At 35.9% G+C, this 21631-nt stretch overlaps 1 protein-coding gene across 2 annotated transcripts in view; it reads right to left on the reverse strand.

The window, feature by feature from the left end:
- Window positions 1-3793: 3793 nt before the first annotated feature.
- col22a1 (collagen, type XXII, alpha 1) overlaps window positions 3794-21631 on the reverse strand; it is an 87302-nt gene continuing 69464 nt past the window's right edge. For both annotated transcript variants that reach the window (XM_065285596.2, XM_065285589.2), the window contains 25 exons: window positions 21006-21083; window positions 20743-20778; window positions 20600-20653; window positions 20150-20194; window positions 19999-20034; window positions 18647-18760; window positions 18470-18523; window positions 18099-18152; window positions 17887-17940; window positions 17747-17800; window positions 14389-14442; window positions 14217-14270; window positions 14033-14086; window positions 13750-13794; window positions 13574-13627; window positions 13416-13469; window positions 13271-13324; window positions 12912-12983; window positions 12736-12771; window positions 10722-10766; window positions 10421-10600; window positions 10273-10339; window positions 9886-10068; window positions 9280-9357; window positions 3794-9181 (listed from right to left, as the gene is read on the reverse strand). In XM_065285596.2, the coding sequence (XP_065141668.1) occupies window positions 8988-9181; window positions 9280-9357; window positions 9886-10068; window positions 10273-10339; window positions 10421-10600; window positions 10722-10766; window positions 12736-12771; window positions 12912-12983; window positions 13271-13324; window positions 13416-13469; window positions 13574-13627; window positions 13750-13794; window positions 14033-14086; window positions 14217-14270; window positions 14389-14442; window positions 17747-17800; window positions 17887-17940; window positions 18099-18152; window positions 18470-18523; window positions 18647-18760; window positions 19999-20034; window positions 20150-20194; window positions 20600-20653; window positions 20743-20778; window positions 21006-21083 (1803 nt within the window). In that variant the 3' untranslated portion in view covers window positions 3794-8987. The remainder of the gene's footprint in view (window positions 9182-9279; window positions 9358-9885; window positions 10069-10272; window positions 10340-10420; window positions 10601-10721; window positions 10767-12735; window positions 12772-12911; window positions 12984-13270; window positions 13325-13415; window positions 13470-13573; window positions 13628-13749; window positions 13795-14032; window positions 14087-14216; window positions 14271-14388; window positions 14443-17746; window positions 17801-17886; window positions 17941-18098; window positions 18153-18469; window positions 18524-18646; window positions 18761-19998; window positions 20035-20149; window positions 20195-20599; window positions 20654-20742; window positions 20779-21005; window positions 21084-21631) is intronic.

A 21631-nucleotide genomic window follows, 5' to 3' on the forward strand; every position in this document is an offset into this window, starting at 1 on the left:
ATACAACAATACATTTTTTTTCTGTAATTTTACATTAAAGGAATAGTCTACTCATTTTCAATATTAAAATATGTTATTACCTTAACTAAGAACTGTTGAATCATCCCTCTATCATCTGTGTGTGTGCACGTAAGCGCTGGAGCGCGCTGCGACGCTACGATAGCATTTAGCTTAGCCCCATTCATTCAATGCTGCCATTTAGAGATAAAGTTAGAAGTGACCAAACACATCAACGTTTTTCCTATTTAAGACGAGTAGTTATACGAGCAAGTTTGGTGGTACAAAATAAAACGTAGCGCTTTTCTAAGCGGATTTAAAAGAGGAACTATATTTTATGGCGTAATAGCACATTTGGGAGTACTTCGACTTGGCGCAGTAACACCCTCCCTCTCCCATTATGAGAGTGAGAAGGGGAGCGGACTTTTCAGGCGAGTTGAAGTACTCCCAAAAGTGCTATTACGCCATAAAATATAGTTCCTCTTTTAAATCCGCTTAGAAAAGCGCTACGTTTTATTTTGTACCACCAAACTTGCTCGTATAACTACTCGTCTTAAATAGGAAAAACGTTGATGTGTTTGGTCACTTCTAACTTTATCTCTAAATGGCAGCATTGAATGAATGGGGCTAAGCTAAATGCTATCGTAGCGTCGCAGCGCGCTCCAGCGCTTACGTGCACACACACAGATGATAGAGGGATGATTCAACAGTTCTTAGTTAAGGTAATAACATATTTTAATATTGAAAATGAGTAGACTATTCCTTTAACACATAAAAAAATCTGTAAAAAAACGGTAAAATTCTGGCAGCTGGGGTGCCGGGAAAAAACGTAAAATAACAGGCACAATAAATGACAGAAATGTTCCGTAATACAAAATACTGTTTTTTTTCTGAAATTTTACATTAACAAGGTAAAAAAATTCTGTAAAAAATGGTAAAACTCTGGCAGCTGGGGTGCCGGAAAAATACGGGGCACAATAAATGACAGAAATTTTCCGTAATACAAAAATACAAGTTTTTTTCTGTAATTTTACATTAACACGTTAAAAAATCTGTTAAATTTTTTTTCAAATTCCGACAGCTGGGGTGCTGAAAAAAAACGTAAAATAACAGGCACAATAAATGACAGAAATGTTCCGTAATACAAAATACAGTTTTTTCCTGAAATTTTACATTAAGACGGTAAAAAAAATCTGTAAAAAAACTGTACAATTCCGGCAGCTGGGGTGCCGGAAAAATACCGTAAAATACCGAGCACAATGACAGCAATTTCCCGTAATACAAAATAGAATTTTTTTTCTGTAATTTTACATTAACAAGGTAAAAAAATCTGTAAAAAAAAAATGGTAAAATTCCGGCAGTATATAAATACAGTAAAATAACGGGCACAATAAATGCAGAAATTTTCCGTAATACAAAAATACAGTTTTTTTCTGTCATTTTACATTAACATGTTAAAAAAAATCAGTTAAAAAACTGTACAAAAATACAGTAAAATAACAGGCACAATTAAATTACAGAAATTTTCCCTAATACAAAAATACATATTTTTTTCTGTAATTTTACATTAACAAGTTAAAAAAATTCTGTAAAAAACGGTAAAATTCTTGCAGCTGGGGTGCCGGGAAAAAACGCAAAATAACAGCACAATAAATGACAGAAATGTTCCGTAATACAAAATACTGTTTTTTTCTGAAATTTTACATTAACAAGGTAAAAAAATTCTGTAAAAAATGGTAAAATTCTGGCAGCTGGGGTGCCGGAAAAATACAGAAAAATATGGGGCACAATAAATGACAGAAATTTTCCATAATACCAAAATTCAAGTTTTTTTCTGTAATTTTACATTAACACGTTAAAAAATCTGTTACATTTTTTTTCAAATTCCGACAGCTGGCGTGCTGAAAAAAAACGTAAAATAACAGGCACAATAAATGACTGAAATGTTCCGTAATACAAAATACAGTTTTTTTTCTGAAATTTTACATTAAGACGGTAAAAAAAATCTGTAAAAAAACTGTACAATTCCGGCAGCTGGGGTGCCGGAAAAATACCGTAAAATACCGAGCACAATGACAGCAATTTCCCGTAATACAAAATAGAATTTTTTTTCTGTAATTTTACATTAACAAGGTAAAAAATCTGTAAAAAAAAATGGTAAAATTCCGGCAGTATATAAATACAGTAAAATAACGGGCACAATAAATGCAGAAATTTTCCGTAATACAAAAATACAGTTTTTTTCTGTCATTTTACATTAACATGTTAAAAAAATCAGTTAAAAAACTGTACAAAAATACAGTAAAATAACAGGCACAATTAAATTACAGAAATTTTCCCTAATACAAAAATACATTTTTTTTTCTGTAATTTTACATTAAATGCCGAAGTCAAAAGTCAATTCAACCTACATTTTATGTTTTGACACAACAAATTAAGTTAATAAATTTCAACTTGTTTTTCTAAATTAAAGTTAAACAAAAATATATGTTGATATGATATATTTTTACAGTGTGCACATAAAACATACATATGCTTCACTTTGCAAATAATCTTGAAATTCTGCACAGCTGAACAGTTTTAAGATTTCCACCTTGTTCACTGCAAAAATTACTTAGTATTTTTGTCTTGCTTAACTCTTTCACCGCCAGCATTTTTAAAAAAAGTTGCCAGCCAGCGTTTTTCATGATTTTCACCAAAGTTTAATGCCTTCCAGGAAATGTTCTTTTTTAAATATATAAACATACAATATACCAAATGAAAGAACAGACCCTCTGCTTTCAAACAAAAAAAACCGTTTCATCCTACCTTTAGTGGTTCTTTTGCAATCAGCTTTTGAATATGGGTAGGTTTTTGCAAAACACCATATTTTGAGCAAAAAGCAGAGATAATTCCATTTTTATGACGGATTTTTCATAGAGATCTCATTCAGAGTGATCTTTAAAACAGACACTGACATGCAGCAGCTTGCCATAGAGCAATACTTCCGGTTTTAAAAAGTTGCGGAAGGGCGCCACCTGGTGGATAATAGCGGTATTGCGGAAAGACGGAAAATCTCGTCATTGGCGGGGAAGCGTTTTCTCTTAATTGACGAGATATCTCGTCAATGGCGGGGAAAGAGTTAAAGTACAAATATGAAATGACCTTAAAAAATAAGTAAAATTTTTAGGGAAAAAAATTCAACAAGCAAAAAATATTTCTTGAATTAGGTGTTCGAGAAAAAAATACAAGAATCTTTTTCTTACCCCTTTGGTAGACTTTTTGCTTGTTTTATGCAAAAAAAAATTGACTTATTTTCTTAGGTCATTTTGCTCATCAAGAAAATGCATCTTAATATAAGAATTTTTAGATATTTGTAATGGAAACAAGACAAAAATACAAATGAAAATAACATTTTTAGTATAAATATCTAAGTAAGAAATTTTTTTTGCTTGTTTAAACCCTATTTGAGAATGGCCTACATTTCCAAAAACCTGCCGCAATCAGACAACCAGAAGTATCTGCTCAGCCACACATCCTGATGTGGTACTGTGAAGACTTTATGAATCACACGAACACACTTTAGAGAAATGTTCTTGATAAATGATTTTATAAATGAGGCCCCTGATCTGGGACAAGTGTGAATCTGTCTTTCTGCTGTCTGGAGTGGAATTTTTCATATGCACCAACCTGTGCATACACATGCTTTGTAAATGAGCCCCCAAATCTTGACTTTGCAGGTCCATCCAATCCTGTAAATATGTCCCTGAGTCTTTGAAGACCATGCAATATGTGATATAAATGCAGGAGACTTCACAATAATATCCCAGCAATGGGGCAGATTCACTTTTTATTAACACGTGCTTACCTCCCACCCATCCAAAAACATACACATCAACTAAATTAAGATGAATAATAGCACCAGAGAACCAGTATAAACAGGTACAGGGTACCATGCATAAATTATGCAATTTAACATGACCTGCACCTGTAGTTCATTTGAATAATTTAATGCAAATTAATATGAAAAACAAAAACAAATACAGTCATTCATTAAGGCAAACTAGCAGGTGGATACAAAACTGAATGAATTCAATAAAGTGGAGGTGAAAATGATAGCAAGCGTTTCACTTTGGCTTATATTGAATTAATGCACCATACATTTACAGCACTTTGCAAAATACATTGCGTCATCCCAACATCAATTTTCTGAATGTGACTCAAGTCAGGGCAAACAAATAAGAATCATGTTACATTTTGTCATGTAAATATATGTAATAACATTAAATGTACTTAAAAGAGCAGGATTTAAAATTGTAACGTATAAAACCACTAAAATGCATTCAATAATGTTTTTGGATTTCACTATCCATGCTAACTTCAACATGATAAGCTCACAAGCTTTTTTCAAACATGAAGCATTTCTTGAGCTTATCATTGGTGTTATGTTGCTTGCAGTTTAACATCAGATATATTTGTGGGTTGAGGTGAGTACAGTATATTTTGCAACACCTTTAATTGACTCACAAAGAGCAATCTGAGAGATTTAATCATTAAGAAGCTTTTTACACTGCAAAAAATGACTTCTTTCTTAGTAGTTTTGTCTTGTTTTTAGTAAAAATATCTAGAAATTCTTAAATCAAAATGTATTTTCTTGATAAGCAAATGACCTAAAAAATAAGTCTATAGTTTTTAGATAAAAATATACAATTTAAGTGAATTTGTGCTTTAAACAAGCTAAAATATCTGCCAATGGGGTAAGAAAAAACTCTTGAAATAATTCTTTTTTCTTAAACACTTAATTCAAGAAAAATTTTGTAGCAAAAATGATGGTAGTGCACTGCAAAAATATGATATTCTGAGTATTTTTCTCTTGTTTTCTGTAAAAATATCTAAAAATCTTAAATTAAGATTAATTTTTCTTGAATTTAGTGTTTAAGACCAACATTTTTGATTACCCCATTGGCAGATTTTTTGCTTGTTTTATGCACAAAATCACTTAAATTTGATATTTTTGGTCTAAAAACTAGACTTATTTTCTTGGGTCATTTTGCTTATCAAGAAAAAGCATCTTAATTTAAGAATTTTTAGATATTTATACTGAAAACAAGACAAAAATACTAAGATTTGTTTTTCTTAGTTCTTTAATTCTTAGTATTTTTTTCTTGTTTTCAGTAAATATCGAAAAAATCTTAAATTAAGATGTTTTTTTTTCTTGAATTTTGTGTTTAAGAAAAAATTTCAAGATCTTTTTGCTTACCCCATTGGCAGATTTTTTTTTTTGCTTGTTTTATGCACAAAATCACTTAAATTAGATTTTTCGTTTTGCTTATCAAGAAAAAGCATCTTAATATAATAATTTTTAGATATTTTTACTGAAAACAAGACAAAAATATTAAGAATGTTTTTTCTTGAAAATCATTTTTTGCCGTGTGGATGCTCTGTCTTTAAAAAGATTTTGTGTTTCTCAATTATGATCAAATAAAGACCTGGGCTGCGTTCCCCGAAACCTTCTTAGCTCTACGTTGTTCTTAAGTTGTACCTTAAGCTGTACCTTATCGTTAATACGTGTTCCCCGAAACGTTCTTAGTTACGTATCACTTCTGTAAGATTCGTTCGGAAGGTTGGTCTGGAGCACTCTTAGCTATACCTTATCCCACTTGACTCCGCTAGGGGCCATCACTGTGATAAAAGTTTGTGTAGATTGCAGTCTATATAACTAAATATCTGTAAAAAAAGTTGAAGTACACTCCGTGTTAAATTAGTTTTAAATTTAAAGAATAAAACATTCACATAATTAGACATCATTAAACTGATGGTTGTTAGATTTTGTATTACTTTTTTCCAAATAAACATCAGCTGCGGACTATTATTACAGGCTTAAGAAACTATAAAAAAAAAGATTTTGGGTGGAGGAGTTGGTGAAACTATGGCAGGCAGCTATACAACGAATCTTACGCTTTCATTTGTGCATTTCATATCTGTTAATACTTTACTTTACCGGCTATTTTAGCTGCAATTAAACAAATCAAGTAAAAATCGCATGCCACGGGAGCACATTCATCACGAAATCATAATTGTTGATATTCCATAATATTATTATTGATCTTAAGTCGACTTTGCATCGAAGTTTTTTAATGTTTTCTAACTTTGAGGCAACTGCATGCCATATTCTTTATAAACACTCAAAAGAAACTGCTCCACTTGATTATCTACTGGTTGTATAGGTCAACAAATTTTCCACATTAAATCTAATCAAAGCTTAAATCTAAAGCAATCATAATATATATTTATATATCATATAATATATATTTTTATGTTATATTTAAGGTAAACAGCCAGGCGCGGCTCCAGAAATGCGTCCATTAAGCGTTATCCGCATTGTAAACGCGCTGCTTGCGCATCCAGTGTCCAAGCACAATAAATGCGTGAACTAATGAACAACAGTTTGTTTTTATATATTTTAAGTGTAATGCACAGCCAAGCCAGGTGACTTGCACGACCCACCTTTCCCCTGTGCAACGCATTTATTGGGAACCCCTAATATAAATTATCCTTTAAAGTAAAGGAATAATGGATGCATTGGAGCAGTTTATGCATTATACTTTTGGACATAAAGTTGCGGGTTTTGCACGCGTTTGATATAAAATAAAATATACAAGGTTTATATTTAGTTGTTTGCAGTTTGAAATATTTTTACAAGATATTCCTAATAAATGTAACTATTTCTGAAATGTTTCTTTAATAAAGAACACCACTATCTCATAACGCAGCGAAGTCCCTATTACATAAAGTGAATAATTGATTGTCGAGCAATCGATATCAACCTATTCAGCACCATCGCCATGGACAGCACCTGGTAACGTCGTACGTTAGAAAGAATCCCGCTAAGGTACATTTCGGGAAACACGCCTAGAAAAGGTAAACCTGTAGTTAAGGTTTAACTTAAGAGTCTTCGTAGCGCGCTAAGAGACAACGTTATCGGGAAACGCAGCCCTGGCCATTAAAGTAACACATCAACTTATCAGTTGTCAGTATGTACATTTGCTGTGCCAGAACTAAACATTTTTTTTTAGGAGGGGACTGAATTGTCTTTGACATACAACCAAGACCCAAACAAAATGTCTATCACCAAAAAACAATAAACAATGTTTCATAAAACAGTAAATTTGCTTTTTCACAATGTACACATGTGATGACCAAGGCCTAGAGAAAGGAATAATGACTAAAACTATTCTCTATTGGGTTAACTAATCCTTCAGGCATTTTGCATAAACTAGCCAAGCCACAGTAATAGTATTAAGATACCTATAAAGATTAATTTTTTTTACAATATAAAAGCACAAAAACTACAATTATGGCTAAAAAAACCTTGAGGTTACAAAAGCAGAAAGACACTGTGCATGTTTTCACTTTCTTCTGGACTTTAATGATCCTTACTGATAAGTGAAGTCTGCTTCATATTTTCTCAGCATTTTGTTTTGTGACTACCGACCAATAACTTGTCAGTAAACCAGACAGACATCAGAGTTATGACATCACAGTCTGTAACATACTGAAAAATCGTTCCTTCGTAAAATAGACTCTTGCCCTAAAAAAAAACCTTGATGAAAACCCCTTAAAGCTTCATCTGATCGAGACATTTGTAACCCTGGACCACAAAACCGTACAAGTCCATTTTTTAAAATTGAGATTTATACATTGTCCAAAAGCTTAATGAATAAGCTTTCCATTGATGTATGGTTTGTAAGGATATGACAATTTTTTGACCGAGATACCATTTGGAAATATGGAATCTGACGGTGCAAAAAAATCAAAATTTGAGAAAATCGTCTTTCAAAATAAAACGTTTTGATATATTTACGGTAGGAAATGTACAAAATATCTTCCTGATCTTTACTTAATGATTTTTGGCATAAAAAAATCTATAATTTTGACCCATACAATGTATTTTTGGCTATTGCTACAAATATACCCATGCCATTTAAGACTCAAGGTTTTGTGGTTCAGAGTCACAGTTATGGACTTTCCAGCTTGATAATATATAAAGAGGGCTATTCTTAACCCTGGGTTAAATATAATACTGTTTAACGCAGTAAAATCTTAAAAACTGACCTTCCAAGATTTAAGATGTACATTGATATCAATACTTAACATAGCAGAATTTAGGTTAACTTCCTACCTAAGAGTTCACAAAATCCCAACGGTAGGGCTAAGTGCTAATAAAAAAAAACGTAATATTACAGTACAAATGAGAAACGTGGCTTAACCCAGGATTAAAAGTGCCCTTAACCCAGGGTTAAGACCCTGAAATACTTCAGACAAAGTAGAAGAACAAACTAATGTGGCATTATTTCGAAACAAAAAATCCGACCATCAAAACTTTGCATTCCTTGTTCTGATACAGCCGAGCACAGCGAACTTCTGTCGGTGTGTTAAACATTTACCATTGGTCCACGGTCATTGTGTAACGGGTGCGTGACATATGGGCGTGTTGTCTGACTCCACCTGGTTTAAAGTGGGAATATTGTCTTTCATTTTATTTCACGGAGGTCGCACAGCAATAACGTTTTCAAAAACATCTACAACCCTAAAGCTGTTTTCGCCTCTGTACGATCACTCACGAATCGGAGCGTTCATTCTTTATCGACTGATCGCATTCAACGTACCATCATGTGAAAAATTGAATTTGTAATACGACCCTTCATTAATAGGTACACACACACCTAAACCCCGCCTCCAGAAACAAAGAGATGTTAGAATAGAGCATACATGCCTACAGCCCTTCATTCTGCCATCAAGCGAAGTTCGTTCTTCTACTGCATCTGAAGTATATCAGGGCCTTTATAAAAGACAGGGTTAATAGTGTGAAAAGCCATTTACACACAAACACACACACACACACACACACATTCACACAGCTCTCAGACTATTCAAAATAAAGTTCTCATGTTCTTGGATGAACGTCCAAGTTCATAAATAGATGTTAGTCCAGGACAGTAAGAGGCACATTAAGTCCCCTTGACGTTTTTGGTGTGAGGTCGTGATGCCAGGCTGGCGTAGTAAGCACACTGTGAAGGGTCACACTGCCCGGGTGGTCCTGATGGTCCGGGCTGACCGTGAGGACCTGGATTACCAGGCTCTCCCTGAGCTCCCGCCGCTCCAGGAAGACCGTCTTTTCCATATCCCGGCATACCTGCAGGACCTGTCAAGCAAACATAAACGCAACTGTTTTTTTCTGCTGCTGTTTTTTTCTAAAAAAAAACTCAAGAAATTTGAGTGTTGGTAATCAAAAGGTCCTACCAATGGGACCAGTGGGACCTGGCTCCCCTCTCTGCCCAACACCATCCTCTCCCTTTTCACCTCTTGCTCCTCGTTCACCTAAAAACATAAAATCATGATTTGACAGTAATAGAACAAACTTGTTTAACTGTTTCATGTCAATGTTTCAAGTGACATTTAGGCCCAGACAGCAAACGACTCTGGGCCAGATCCACACCAAAGTTAGCAGTGTGGTGTATCCATCCTGGAGTCATCTGGTGTCTGGGTTGTGTTCACATTTAGTAGTCCACTTCTCTTTTGGTCCAAAAAGAAAAACATTTGGCATAAGGATGTGACAAGGAATGTTTAAAAGAGTCAAAACATCACCAGGTATTTCTGTTATATGCACAAACAAAGCTAAAGTATAATAAACAATTGTCCCATGTTAACAAATTGTCTGATTTTAGGGGCGCTCTTATCATCACTTCCTGTCTTTAGTCCACGTTGCCTTCACATTTCAGTGGAAGCAGAAGCAAACCGATTCCCAACTTTTCCCCAGTCTTGGTCGGCTTGTTTGCAATCGCAACAGAGTTCTAATCAAACCAAATCTGCTAAGTGTGAACACACCGAAAGCTGCTCATGTGGTACCTTTGGGGCCCAATGGACCTCTGGGACCTTCTGCTCCATTTTGTCCTGGCATTCCAGACTCTCCTGGTGGGCCTTGTCGGCCAGGAGATCCATCTTTTCCTGGTGGACCAGGAGGACCGGGACGCCCGGCTGTGCTTTTTATATGTGCGGGCTGCATTTGAGCCATGAGGTAGGCCAACTTAGCTGTGATTCAGGAAAATTAAGAAAAAGTTCAAAGAAATAAACACTATAGATCAGCTATTTATGTTAACCAGCTTTAATCAACGCCATTAACCCTCAAACTGGTCAAAAAATATTTTGGTCACTATAGGCCACAAATGGTATTCATTTCAAATGTGTGAATTTTTAAAAACTTTCCTTAACATCTTAACCGTTCTCAAATCTCACCATCTAATTGTTTGGAAAGTTCCTCTTGAATGAGTCTCCGCAATTGTTCCTGAGATGGCGTTTCACCCTTAAAGGACAAGACAAAATGATGTTATGATGTTGGCATCATTGTTACGTACTTCTAGTTTAAACTTGAATCCACACTCACTCTGATTCCTGGGAGACCTGGATGTCCTGGGGTCCCAGGGGGACCTGAAGGACCAACTTCACCCGGAGGTCCAGACATACCCATCATCCCTGTGTGACCCTTTCTGCCTGGAGGCCCAGGGTTACCTGGAATGCCCGGATCTCCAACGGGTCCTTTGTCACCTTTGATTCCATTATCACCCTGCCAACAAAAATAACGTCAAAATAAAAAAAATCAAGTGGTGGATATGCAGTATATGTATAGCTTTATGTACATATGTAGATACAGAAAGACAGATAGATTTGATCTAATTTGTCCTTACTTTATCTCCCTTGTGCCCCCTGTCCCCTGATTGTCCTGGCATACCCTACAATAGAAACAAAGTCATAAAATCAAAATGGACGAAAAACAGTATGTAGTTGTATTACATTTTTACAATTTTTTAAATAAATGTGATTGTTTATTATCCATGCATTGCCACCATATGCTGGGGTGATGATGGATTTCAGGGTGTTACAATATGGGTGCTAAAATGTTGATTATGTTTCATAATCAGCACTAAGTAGAGCATAGTCAAAGAATAATAAGTAGAGCATAGTCAGCATAGTCATATAACTGCACAAACAAGCAGCACTGAGTAGAGCACAGTCAAACGGCACTTAGTACAGCACAGTCAAACAGCACTTGAGTAGACCACAGTCAAATGACACTAAGTGAGCACAATCACATGGCACTAAGTAGAGCAGAGTCACATGGCACTAATTAAGGCACAGTCAAATAGCACTAAGCATAGCACAGTCAATGAATACTAAATAAAGCACAGTTAAATGGCACCAAGTACAGCACAGTCAAACAGCACTTGAGTAGACCACAGTCAAATGACACTAAGTAGAGCACAGTCAAATGGCACTAAGTGAAGCACAATCACATGGCACTAAGTGTCAGGATCCTGAATGTCATTATATGTGTTTTGTCTTGTTTCTAGTACCAGGATCCTGACACCCTCATATAAGTGTTTGTGTGGAGAGTCACGTGACCTATTTGTTATGTGTGGCACGTGCTCTCATGTCTTTAGTCTTAACCTTACCCTCCTGTATCCTGATTATGTATGATTAGTTTCCTCACCTGTTGGTTATTGTCCCCTAATTAGTTCCCCTATTTAAATGCCATTGTGTCTCTTGTCTTTGTGGTATCACTGTATGTACGTGTGTCATGGTCAGGAGTCTGTCTCGTTTGGCCCTGTTTGTTATTATTTTATTCTTGCCTTGTTTACCCCCTCGAGGGTGTTTTTGTTATAAAATAAAAGTCTTTTGAGTTGAGAGCTGTCTGCACTTGGGTTCATCCACCCCCATTCCTGAGACACTAAGTAGAGCAGAGTCACATGGCACTAATTAAGGCACAGTCAAATGGCACTAAGCATAGCACAGTCAATGAATACTAAATAAAGCACAGTTAAATGGCACCAAGTACAGCACAGTCAAACAGCACTTGAGTAGACCACGATCAAATGACACTAAGTAGAGCACAGTCAAATGGCACTAAGTGAAGCACAATCACATGGCACTAAGCATAGCACAGTCAATAAATACTAAGTAAAGCACAGTTAAATGCCACCAAATACAGCACAGTCAAACAGTACTTGAGTAGACCACGATCATATGACACTAAGTAAAGCACAGTTAAATGGCACCAAGTACAGCACAGTCAAACAGCACTTGAGTAGACCACAGTCAAATGACACTAAGTAGAGCACAGTCACATGCTACTAATTGAGGCACAGTCAAATGGCACTAAGCATAGCACAGTCAATAAATACTAAGTAAAGCACAGTTAAATGGCACCAAGTACAGCACAGTCAAACAGCACTTGAGTAGACCACGATCAAATGACACTAAGTAAAGCACAGTTAAATGGCACCAAGTACAGCACAGTCAAACAGCACTTGAATAGACCACAGTCAAACAACACTGAGTTGAGCACAGTCGCATGGCACCAATTAAGGGACAGTTAAATGGCACTAAGCATAGCACAGTCAAAAAATACTAAGTAAAGCACAGTTAAATGACACTAAGTACAGCACAGTCAAACAGCACTAAGTAGAACACAGTCAAATGGCACTAGACAGAGCACAGTCAAAAGGACCTAGGTAGAGCACAGTCAAAGAATACTAAGTAAAAGGACACACAGTAGAGCACAGTCAAACAGCACTAAGTAAAGTACAGACAAATGGCACTTGATACAGCACAGTCAAATGGAAATAGGTGGAGCACAGTCCAAAAAAACTAAGTAGAGCACAGTCAAACAGTAACAAGTAGATTACAGACAACATCACTTACTTGTTTTCCCTCTGGGCCAATTGGACCTGGTAGACCCTGGCGAAAATAAGTGCAAAGTTGTATAGTATGTGACAAATTGTCGTGTAAAGCAAGACTGGCTGCTGGTATTTTCTGTGTAATTTCTGTTAATTTATATATTTTAATGAACACCTCTACTAAATAAACATCCTACTTACCGACGGCCCTTTAGGACCTGAAAATCCAGGTAATCCTGGACTACCCGCTTCACCTTTGTTTCCTGGCTGACCCTATGACAAGATACAACAAACAACTAACTCTAACTCTGGGTAAACTTATATATTGAGTTGAAAATGAAAATTGAAGCATAGTAATTGTAGACAGCAAAGTCTAAATATTGTTTTACTTATTATTAATGATAATACAAATAATACTACATGTATTTAAATAAATGTACACACTGAATATCACTGTAACACAGCCACTTGTGGCAAATGTAGATCAAACCATGAATCTAAATGCAAACATAAGGATATTAAGGAAGATGATGCCCACCATGATCAACATCAGTACTTACAGGATTTCCCTGAGATCCGGGTTTGCCCGCAGGTCCTGGTTCCCCAGGTTGACCCTACAAAGACGACACACAGTCACAGAATAATCACACAGCTGTTTTGATCCACTGTGTTGTGATGAAACTGCTTCATCAATGGCTTTCTCACCGATTCTCCTCGCGGTCCTCGCATGCCCTCTGCCCCCGCAGGTCCTGTCTTACCCTGAGCAACAAAAGAACATCAATTAAAACTAAACACCATCTGTGTACCATGAAGGTGTTTACAGCGGCCTCTGACATCAAGCACATGACTCGGTGTCAACTCACATCTTTTCCAGGTGAGCCTTCACGCCCGGGAGCGCCCTGCTTCCCCTCCTCACCCTTTTACAAATGAGATCATTAGCAATCAGGTCACATGATGTGTGTTTATCGAGCATCTATTGGATGAGACTAAAAACAGGCATCCGAGGGCACATACTGTATTTCAATAGGACAAAACTGACCTTTGACCCTGGAGGTCCTGGTTCTCCTCTATGACCTTTGAAACCCTGGAAAAGACAAAGAATATATTTGAAACCTCATTAAGCCATTCTTGAAAAATAACAGTAAGCATGTATATACCATGGAATAAAATGCTATTCAAAATGTAAAAGGTAATTCATACTATTGTATTACCTATTTATGCCACATTTTAACAGCACAATATATAAAAAAACTAATAATACCACCAAAATTGCTTGGTAAAATTAATTGTAAAGTTGAATTATTTTTTTTTTCACTACTAACAGGCATTCCTCTAAGTCCATCTCTGCCTGGTGCTCCAGGTTCACCCTGTTTGCCCTGTGAGAAAGAAATACATTTATTATATTATTTTTTAATACTATTTTATGACATTTCAGGATTGTTCAGATGTTTATTGTTGTACAATACGCAGATTATAAGTGATATTAAAAGCAGAACACGCTCATACCGCCTCTCCTTGTTCTCCTGGTCTTCCATCTTTTCCGGGTTTCCCTATCATGCCCTTCATTTAAAATCAGTGTAGAAAGAACAAAAGAAAAACAAAAAGCATTGCAGAAATAGTAAATGTACATGTTTTAACCAACATTAAAAAAAGGACATTTTTTAAAATATTTACGCACCATCAGACCTGGCAGTCCTGGAGGTCCCTGGATTCCCGTCAGACCCTCTTTACCCTGGTAAAACCCACATTAGCATGACTATCAGTTATGAATAACAAACCTCAGACGTTTTCAGAAAAATGTGTGTAGTGTTGTCCATGCAAAACGTCTCAGGTTACGTATGTTATAGTGCTGCCGCGAATAGTCGACGTAGTCGACGTAATCGACGATGAAAATTTGTCGACGGCAATTTTTTTAGTCGAGGAGTCGCATATTTATTTTTTTCCGTCTCAAACGGCCCACTGTAATTCTGTCTCCTGTCTCAAATGGCTCAATGTAATTCACCTCCACACCAGTCTGTGCGCTGTGCGCGCCCTGCTGGTTAATCTGCTACGCTATCATCTTTCTTCCCTCTCCCCTGCCTTCACTGCTTTAATTTTGAAAAATTGGCGGTGGCAGGTGAGTCTATGGAATTATGAGTCGGAAAGCTTCCGAAGTATGAAAGTATTTTAAGCCAAGTTGTGATAAAAGAGTGGTCTGTTAGACCGTGCCAAACGTCGCTGGCTTATCACGGGAGCACAACGACAATGCACGAGCATCTCAAACGAAAACACTCGGGAGTTATTGACGATACACCCACAGAGAATAGGACAACGTAAGTAACTGTTATATGATTATTAATGAAATGGCGAGCTAGTCAGTACTGTTTTATTAACTCTTTTGAGAAGTACAATGACTCTGTCTTTGGATGTTAAAGGCTATGTTTGCTCGTGATTCCGCCACGGAATCAACACTGGACGCAACAAATAGATTTTTCATGATTCCCATTTACATTTTTATTTTACTATTTTAAACGGCTCAATTCATTGTTGCGCGTCTCTCTCTCTCTCTCTCTCTCTCTCTCTCTCTCTCTCTCTCTCTCTCTCTCTCTCTCTCTCTCTCATGTTGCTTGCAGCGCCTCAACAGCGCGCGCCTCTCTCTTACGTGACAGTGAAAAGGTGGCAGTGTTTTTAATGTACTTTCTTTTTTGCGTAAACGTCAACATTCACAGATGTCTCTGACAAAGACGACTGATCGAGTTAACATGACTTGAAGAAAGATTAGCAGTAGTGTGAGTCTGTGTGCGAGCTTTCTCCCTCCCTATGATGCTGTATGCCGTGTTCTGTAGTCTATGTAAACAACAACAGTGTATTCTCTTATATTTCTGAATTTGCACCGAATTGTCTGCGCTATATCACTCGCATTTAAAATCAAGAAATGGCTCAAAACACAACAACAATTATGAGAAGAGCAACAGCAGTAAAGCTACAATGTATATGTATGGTGATTTTTGCATATCTAAATTAGGATTTTAGCAGCAGTTAAAGAAACAGCTGGTTGGATAAAAACGAGGTGATGGGTCATGTTTAGTCACTATTTTATAGGCTACAACAGAACAGATAATATGTAAAATAGCATTCAGTTGTGTTAAAATGCAATATAAGATCAAAGAGTAGAAGTGAAACATTTCATATTTCTGTTAAGCATCTACTTTGCACTGGAAGTTTTTATTATTATTTATATTGTTTACATTGTAATTTTTTATTTGGTAACATTTAAGTTATTCATATTGTTTATGACACCGGTGGGTTCAAAATAAAATGGACACAATGAAATAACAAACACTTGAGTTTTTTTTTATTAGTCGTTTAGAATAGTCGACTATTCGAAAAATTAGTCGAAAGATTAGTCGTTAGAAAATTAGTCGTTAGTGGCAGCACTAGTATGTTACCCTTGTTCCGAGAAGGGAACGAGACGCTGCGTCTCCCTTGCCATACTTCCTGTTTCCCTATTACTCGCTATCTTTGGCAACATTTCAGGTCGCCTTTTATACTTCCTAGCTCCCACGTCACCCTGCCGGTGATGTTACGCCCCACCATTGGTTGAATTTGAAATACACATTCAGAGGCACTCACACCTTTTTTTACCCTATTATATATGTTGACTTTTTCTGAGGGAATTTTGCTTATCAAGAAAATGCATCTTAATTTAAGAATTTTTACATATTTGTACACACGGCAAAAAAAAAATATTTTCAAGAAAAAAAAATATTATTATTTTTGTGTTGGGTAAAAATATCAAAAACATTCTTAAATGAAGATGATTTTTCTTGATGAGCAAAATGACCCAAGAAAATAAGTCTAGTTTTTAGACCAAAAATATCAAATGTAAGTGATTTTGTGCATAAAAAAGCTAAAAAAATCTGCCAATGGGGTAAGCTAATTTTTCTTGAATTTATTGTTTAATAAAAAAATTTAAGATTATTTTTGCTTACACTGCAAAAACTGATTTTCAAGAAAAAAGATTCTTAGTATTTTTGTCTTCTTTTCAGTACAAATATCTAAAAATTCTTAAAATAATTATTTGATTATTAATATAATTTCTTAAAAGACGGGCTTTCTTGATAAGCTAAATTACCTACCGTAAGAAAATAAGTCTTTTTTAGACAAAAAAAACCCCACACAATTTAAGTGAATTTGTGCTTAAAACAAGCAAATAATAATAATAATAATAATCTGCCAATGGGGAAAGAATTTTTTTCTTGAATTTACAGTGTTTAAGAAAAAAATTCAAGATTATTTTTACCCTATCATATGTTGACTTTTTTCTGAGGGAATTTTGCTTATCAAGAAAATGCATCTTAATTTAAGAATTTTTACATATTTGTACACATGGCAAAAAAAATATTTTCAAGAAATAAAAATATTATTTTTGTGTTGAGTAAAAATATCAAAAACATTCTTAAATGAAGATGATTTTTCTTGATGAGCAAAATGACCCAAGAAAATAAGTCTAGTTTTTAGACCAAAAATATCAAATGTAAGTGATTTTGTGCATAAAAAAATCAAAAAAAATCTGTCAATGGGGTAAGCTATTTTTTCTTGAATTTATTGTTTAATAAAACATTTTAAGATTATTTTTGCTTACACGGCAAAAACTGATTTTCAAGAAAAAAGATTCTTAGTATTTTGTCTTCTTTTCAGTAAAAATATCAAAACATTCTTAAATGAAGATGCTTTTTTCTTGATGAGCAAAACGACCCAAGAAAATAAGTCTAGTTTTTAAGACAAAAAAATCTAATTTAGGTGATTTTGTGCATAAAACAAGCAAAAAAAAATCTGCCAATGGGGTAAGCTAATTTTTCTTGAATTTAGTGATTTTTTGCTTAAAATCTAGACTTATTTTCTTAGTTCGTTTTGCACCTCAAGTAAAAGCATCTTAATTTAAGAATTTTTTTATATTTTTTACTGAAAACAAAACAAAAACTAAGAATTTTTATCTTGAAAATCATTTTTTTTTTTGCAGTGTAACATAATTTGTTCTGTGTCTGTGTCCTTACCTTTTCACCAGGTGATCCAGGTGGTCCAACAGGCCCTGGGTTTCCATCATTACCCTATAAATAAAAAAACAAATATTAAATCTTTACACAAAATGAGAAGCCTGTAATATTCATATTGAAAGGGATCTTTTAATACTCACAGGTGCGCCCATGGCACCTGCGGCCCCTGGATAACCAGGAGGTCCTGGAGGTCCCTGTGAAAAACAAATCAAAGATGTAAAGTAGAAAAACAACACATCACCTCTTAAGAGAATGTTGTGAATGTTTGAATAGGCTAAACATACAAATACAATCCAATACACACTAAAACAGTACAGTTATCCTGATGTTTAGATGAGTGTTGTCATTGTACCTTTTCTCCTTTATCTCCAGGGTTTCCTCCTGGACCTCTGTCACCTTTAATCCCCTGTAAAGGAAACATTAGATATAATGAAGATTGGATAACACAGAGCTTGTGATGTTGTGCAGCTGGTGGGTAACAGGAGACCCTTTAAACATTCATATCTAACAAAAAAGCTTGATGTGTTGTTTGTATTGTCCCTTGCGAGAGCTGGCAAATTTACTTTAAATAAAACATGAACCAGAACAGGAATAGTGGTGGTATTTACTGTAGTAAATATCATTATCGCAGTATGCCTCATCAATTCTATTAAAGGTCCAAGATAAAATAGATTTAAAGGTCTGTATTGTTTTTGTGTATGTCTATATCTTGTGTGCCCTGACCTTGGCTCCTTCAGCACCAGGTGGTCCTGAAGATCCAGTTGGTCCAGGTGGCCCCTGCAATAAACATCCACATTAAAATGAGTTTAAAATGACTTTCAGTTTTAAACGGGCATAACTGTATGACTAATTTGAACTTCTGTGAAATCTCTGCAGGATTCAATAACAGAGCCGTCTCACCGGATATCCATCTTGCCCGTTTTTACCGGGTGGTCCATTTTGACCTTTTTCTCCTGGAGCTCCTGGAATACCGGGAGGTCCAGCCGGTCCTGCAGGACAATCTGAACAAATGCCCTGTAAGAGAGAGAGAACTTGTGAATGGATGGCGAAATGGATCAATTTTAGTGCTACCAAAAGAATAATCATGATTAATTGCGATTAATTGCATAAAAAATAAATGTTTCTTTTTGCATAATATACACTCACATAAAGGATTATTAGGAACACCATACTAATACTGTGTTTGACCCCCTTTTGCTTTCAGAACTGCCTTAATTCTACGTGACACAGTGGTAACAAAGCATGCTGGATCCATGTTCTCATTCTGTTTACGCCAAATTCTGACTCTACCATCTGAATGTCTCAACAGAAATCGGAACTCATCAGACCAGGCAACATTTTTCCAGTCTTCAACTGTCCAATTTTGGTGAGCTCGTGCAAATTGTAGCCTCTTTTTCGTATTTGTAGTGGAGATGAGTGGTACCCGGTGGGGTCTTGTGCTGTTGTAGCCCATCCGCCTCAAGGTTGTGCTTGTTGTGGCTTCACAAATGCTTTGTTGCATACCTCGGTTGTAATGAGTGTTTTATTCATTCAAAGTTGCTCTTCTATCAACTTGAATCAGTCGGCCCATTCTCCTCTGACCTCTAGCATCAACAAGGCATTTTCACCCACAGGACTGCCACATACTGGATGTTTTTCCCATTTCACACCATTCTTTGTAAACCCTAGAAATGGTTGTGTGTGAAAATCCCAGTAACTGAGCAGATTGTGAAATACTCAGACCGGCCCGTCTGGCACCAACAACCATGCCACACACTCAAATTTGCTTAAATCACCTTTCTTTCCTATTCTGACATTCAGTTTGGAGTTCAGGAGATTGTCTTGACCAGGACCACACCCCTAAATGCATTGAAGCAACTGCCATGTGATTGCTTGATTAGATAATTGCATTAATGAGAAATTGAACAAGTGTTCCTTATAACACACACACACACACACATCTTTATATTCTTTATATTATACATAATTTTTTTTTTCTTACATGTGTGTATTTATATATACATAATAATTACAAGCAATACACACACAAACATATTAGGCAAACACAAAATTTTATTTTATATGCGATTAATCACAATTAATCGCAATTATTCTTTTGACAGCCCGAATAAATTTACATACAGGCATTTAGCAGATAGATGGAGAGATGGTGAAATAGATTAGAGAAAGATGGAGAGATGGAAGGATGATTAATAAAAAGACTGAGGGTTGGATGTTAAAGAGAGATGTATAGAAAGATAAAGTGGCGTTACCTTCAGGTCTAGATCAGAAGGATCTACAGCTTTTCCCTAAATGGCAAAAAAATCTGCCTTAGTTTCTTAAACATCACATCATTGGAAACTTAGTCAAAAGTAAAAAAAAAATAGGATGGACTGTCAGCTCGACTTATGATAAGTCACTCACCGGTTCTCCAGGCGAGCCCTTTTCTCCAGGTCTTCCAGGCAAACCCTGTGAATAAATACGGAAACAAACACATCAGTGTTTCTTACCACAGGAAAAACTGTTAAGTATTAGTCATAATTACCATTAGTAAATCATTATGTCCTTATCCCCAAAGTACCAGGATAGATATATCCACCCAAATTATATTATCAGTCAACAATTATTCAAGGTTGACTTTAAAACTATTACCCAAAAACGACATGTACCAATGGTTCAAAAAACGATATGATTTAAACACATAACTGAGTGAATTTAGGGATATCATCTTAGTCGTGGTTGTGTGAATCAACTACGGTACATTGTCATTTAAATTATAGAATTATAAAGGTCTTTAATGATCCGTAAAAACTAGAACAATGTAAGATAACAGATTTGTATTGTATTATATGTTTTTTGATCATTTGATCATACGTTATGTCCAGCAGGGCCTTGTGGTCCGGTCACACCTGGAGGTCCTCTTAAACCCTACATATCAAGCACAACATGTCACTTAAAGCATTATTATGAGCAGTAGTCACATTTTAAAGTAATATTAATATGGAAAGATTTTTTACCGCTGCTCCAGTTGGCCCCGAAGGTCCAGGTGGACCCTAAAAAAGACACAGAACACAAAACAGCTATGAGTTAAACAAATCAGTATTGTTTGTGAGACCAGTATGCCATATATCTGTATGTTTTGCTTTAAATCTACCATTGTCAACAGGTTTCTGTGAGGGGTTACTTACTATGAAAATAATAATAATAATAATAATAATAATAATAATGAGTTTATGACAGTTTATAATGACATAAAGTGTGTGTATGCATTTTTTCATACTGGGGGTCCGGTGGTCCCCTCTCCAGCAGGACCTCTGGCTCCTGTCATCCCCTGCACTCCCTGTGGACCTGGCAAACCCTGAAACACAACATAAACACATAAAGCAGCTGTCTGTCTCTCCATCTGTTTGTCATTCCATCTATCTGTCTGTCTCTATGTCTATCTATCTATTTGTCTGTCCGTCCGTCCGTCAATCTATCTATCTGTCTTTCGGTCTGTCTGTCTATCCATCAATCTATCAATCTATCAATCTATCTATCTATCTATCTATCTATCTATCTGTCTGTCTGTCTGTCTGTCTGTCTGTCTGTCTGTCTGTCTGTCTGTCCACCATCCATCTATCTACATAGCGGTCTGTCTATCGGTCTGTCTGTCTATCCATCTAATCTATCTATCCATCTGTCTGTCTGCCTGTCTGTCTATCTATCTATCTGTCTGTCTCTCTGTCTATCTATCCATGTCTATCCATCTATCTGCCTGCCTGCCAGTCTGTCTGCCTGGCTGTCTGCCTGTCTATCTATCTATCTATCTGTCTGTCTGTCTGACTGTCTGTCTATCCATGCGTCCATTCATCCGTACATCCATCCATCTATCTATATATCTGTCTGTCTGTCTGTCTGTCTGTC

This window comes from Paramisgurnus dabryanus, chromosome 19, assembly GCF_030506205.2.
Source record: "Paramisgurnus dabryanus chromosome 19, PD_genome_1.1, whole genome shotgun sequence".
Classification (NCBI taxonomy): Eukaryota; Metazoa; Chordata; class Actinopteri; order Cypriniformes; family Cobitidae; genus Paramisgurnus; species Paramisgurnus dabryanus.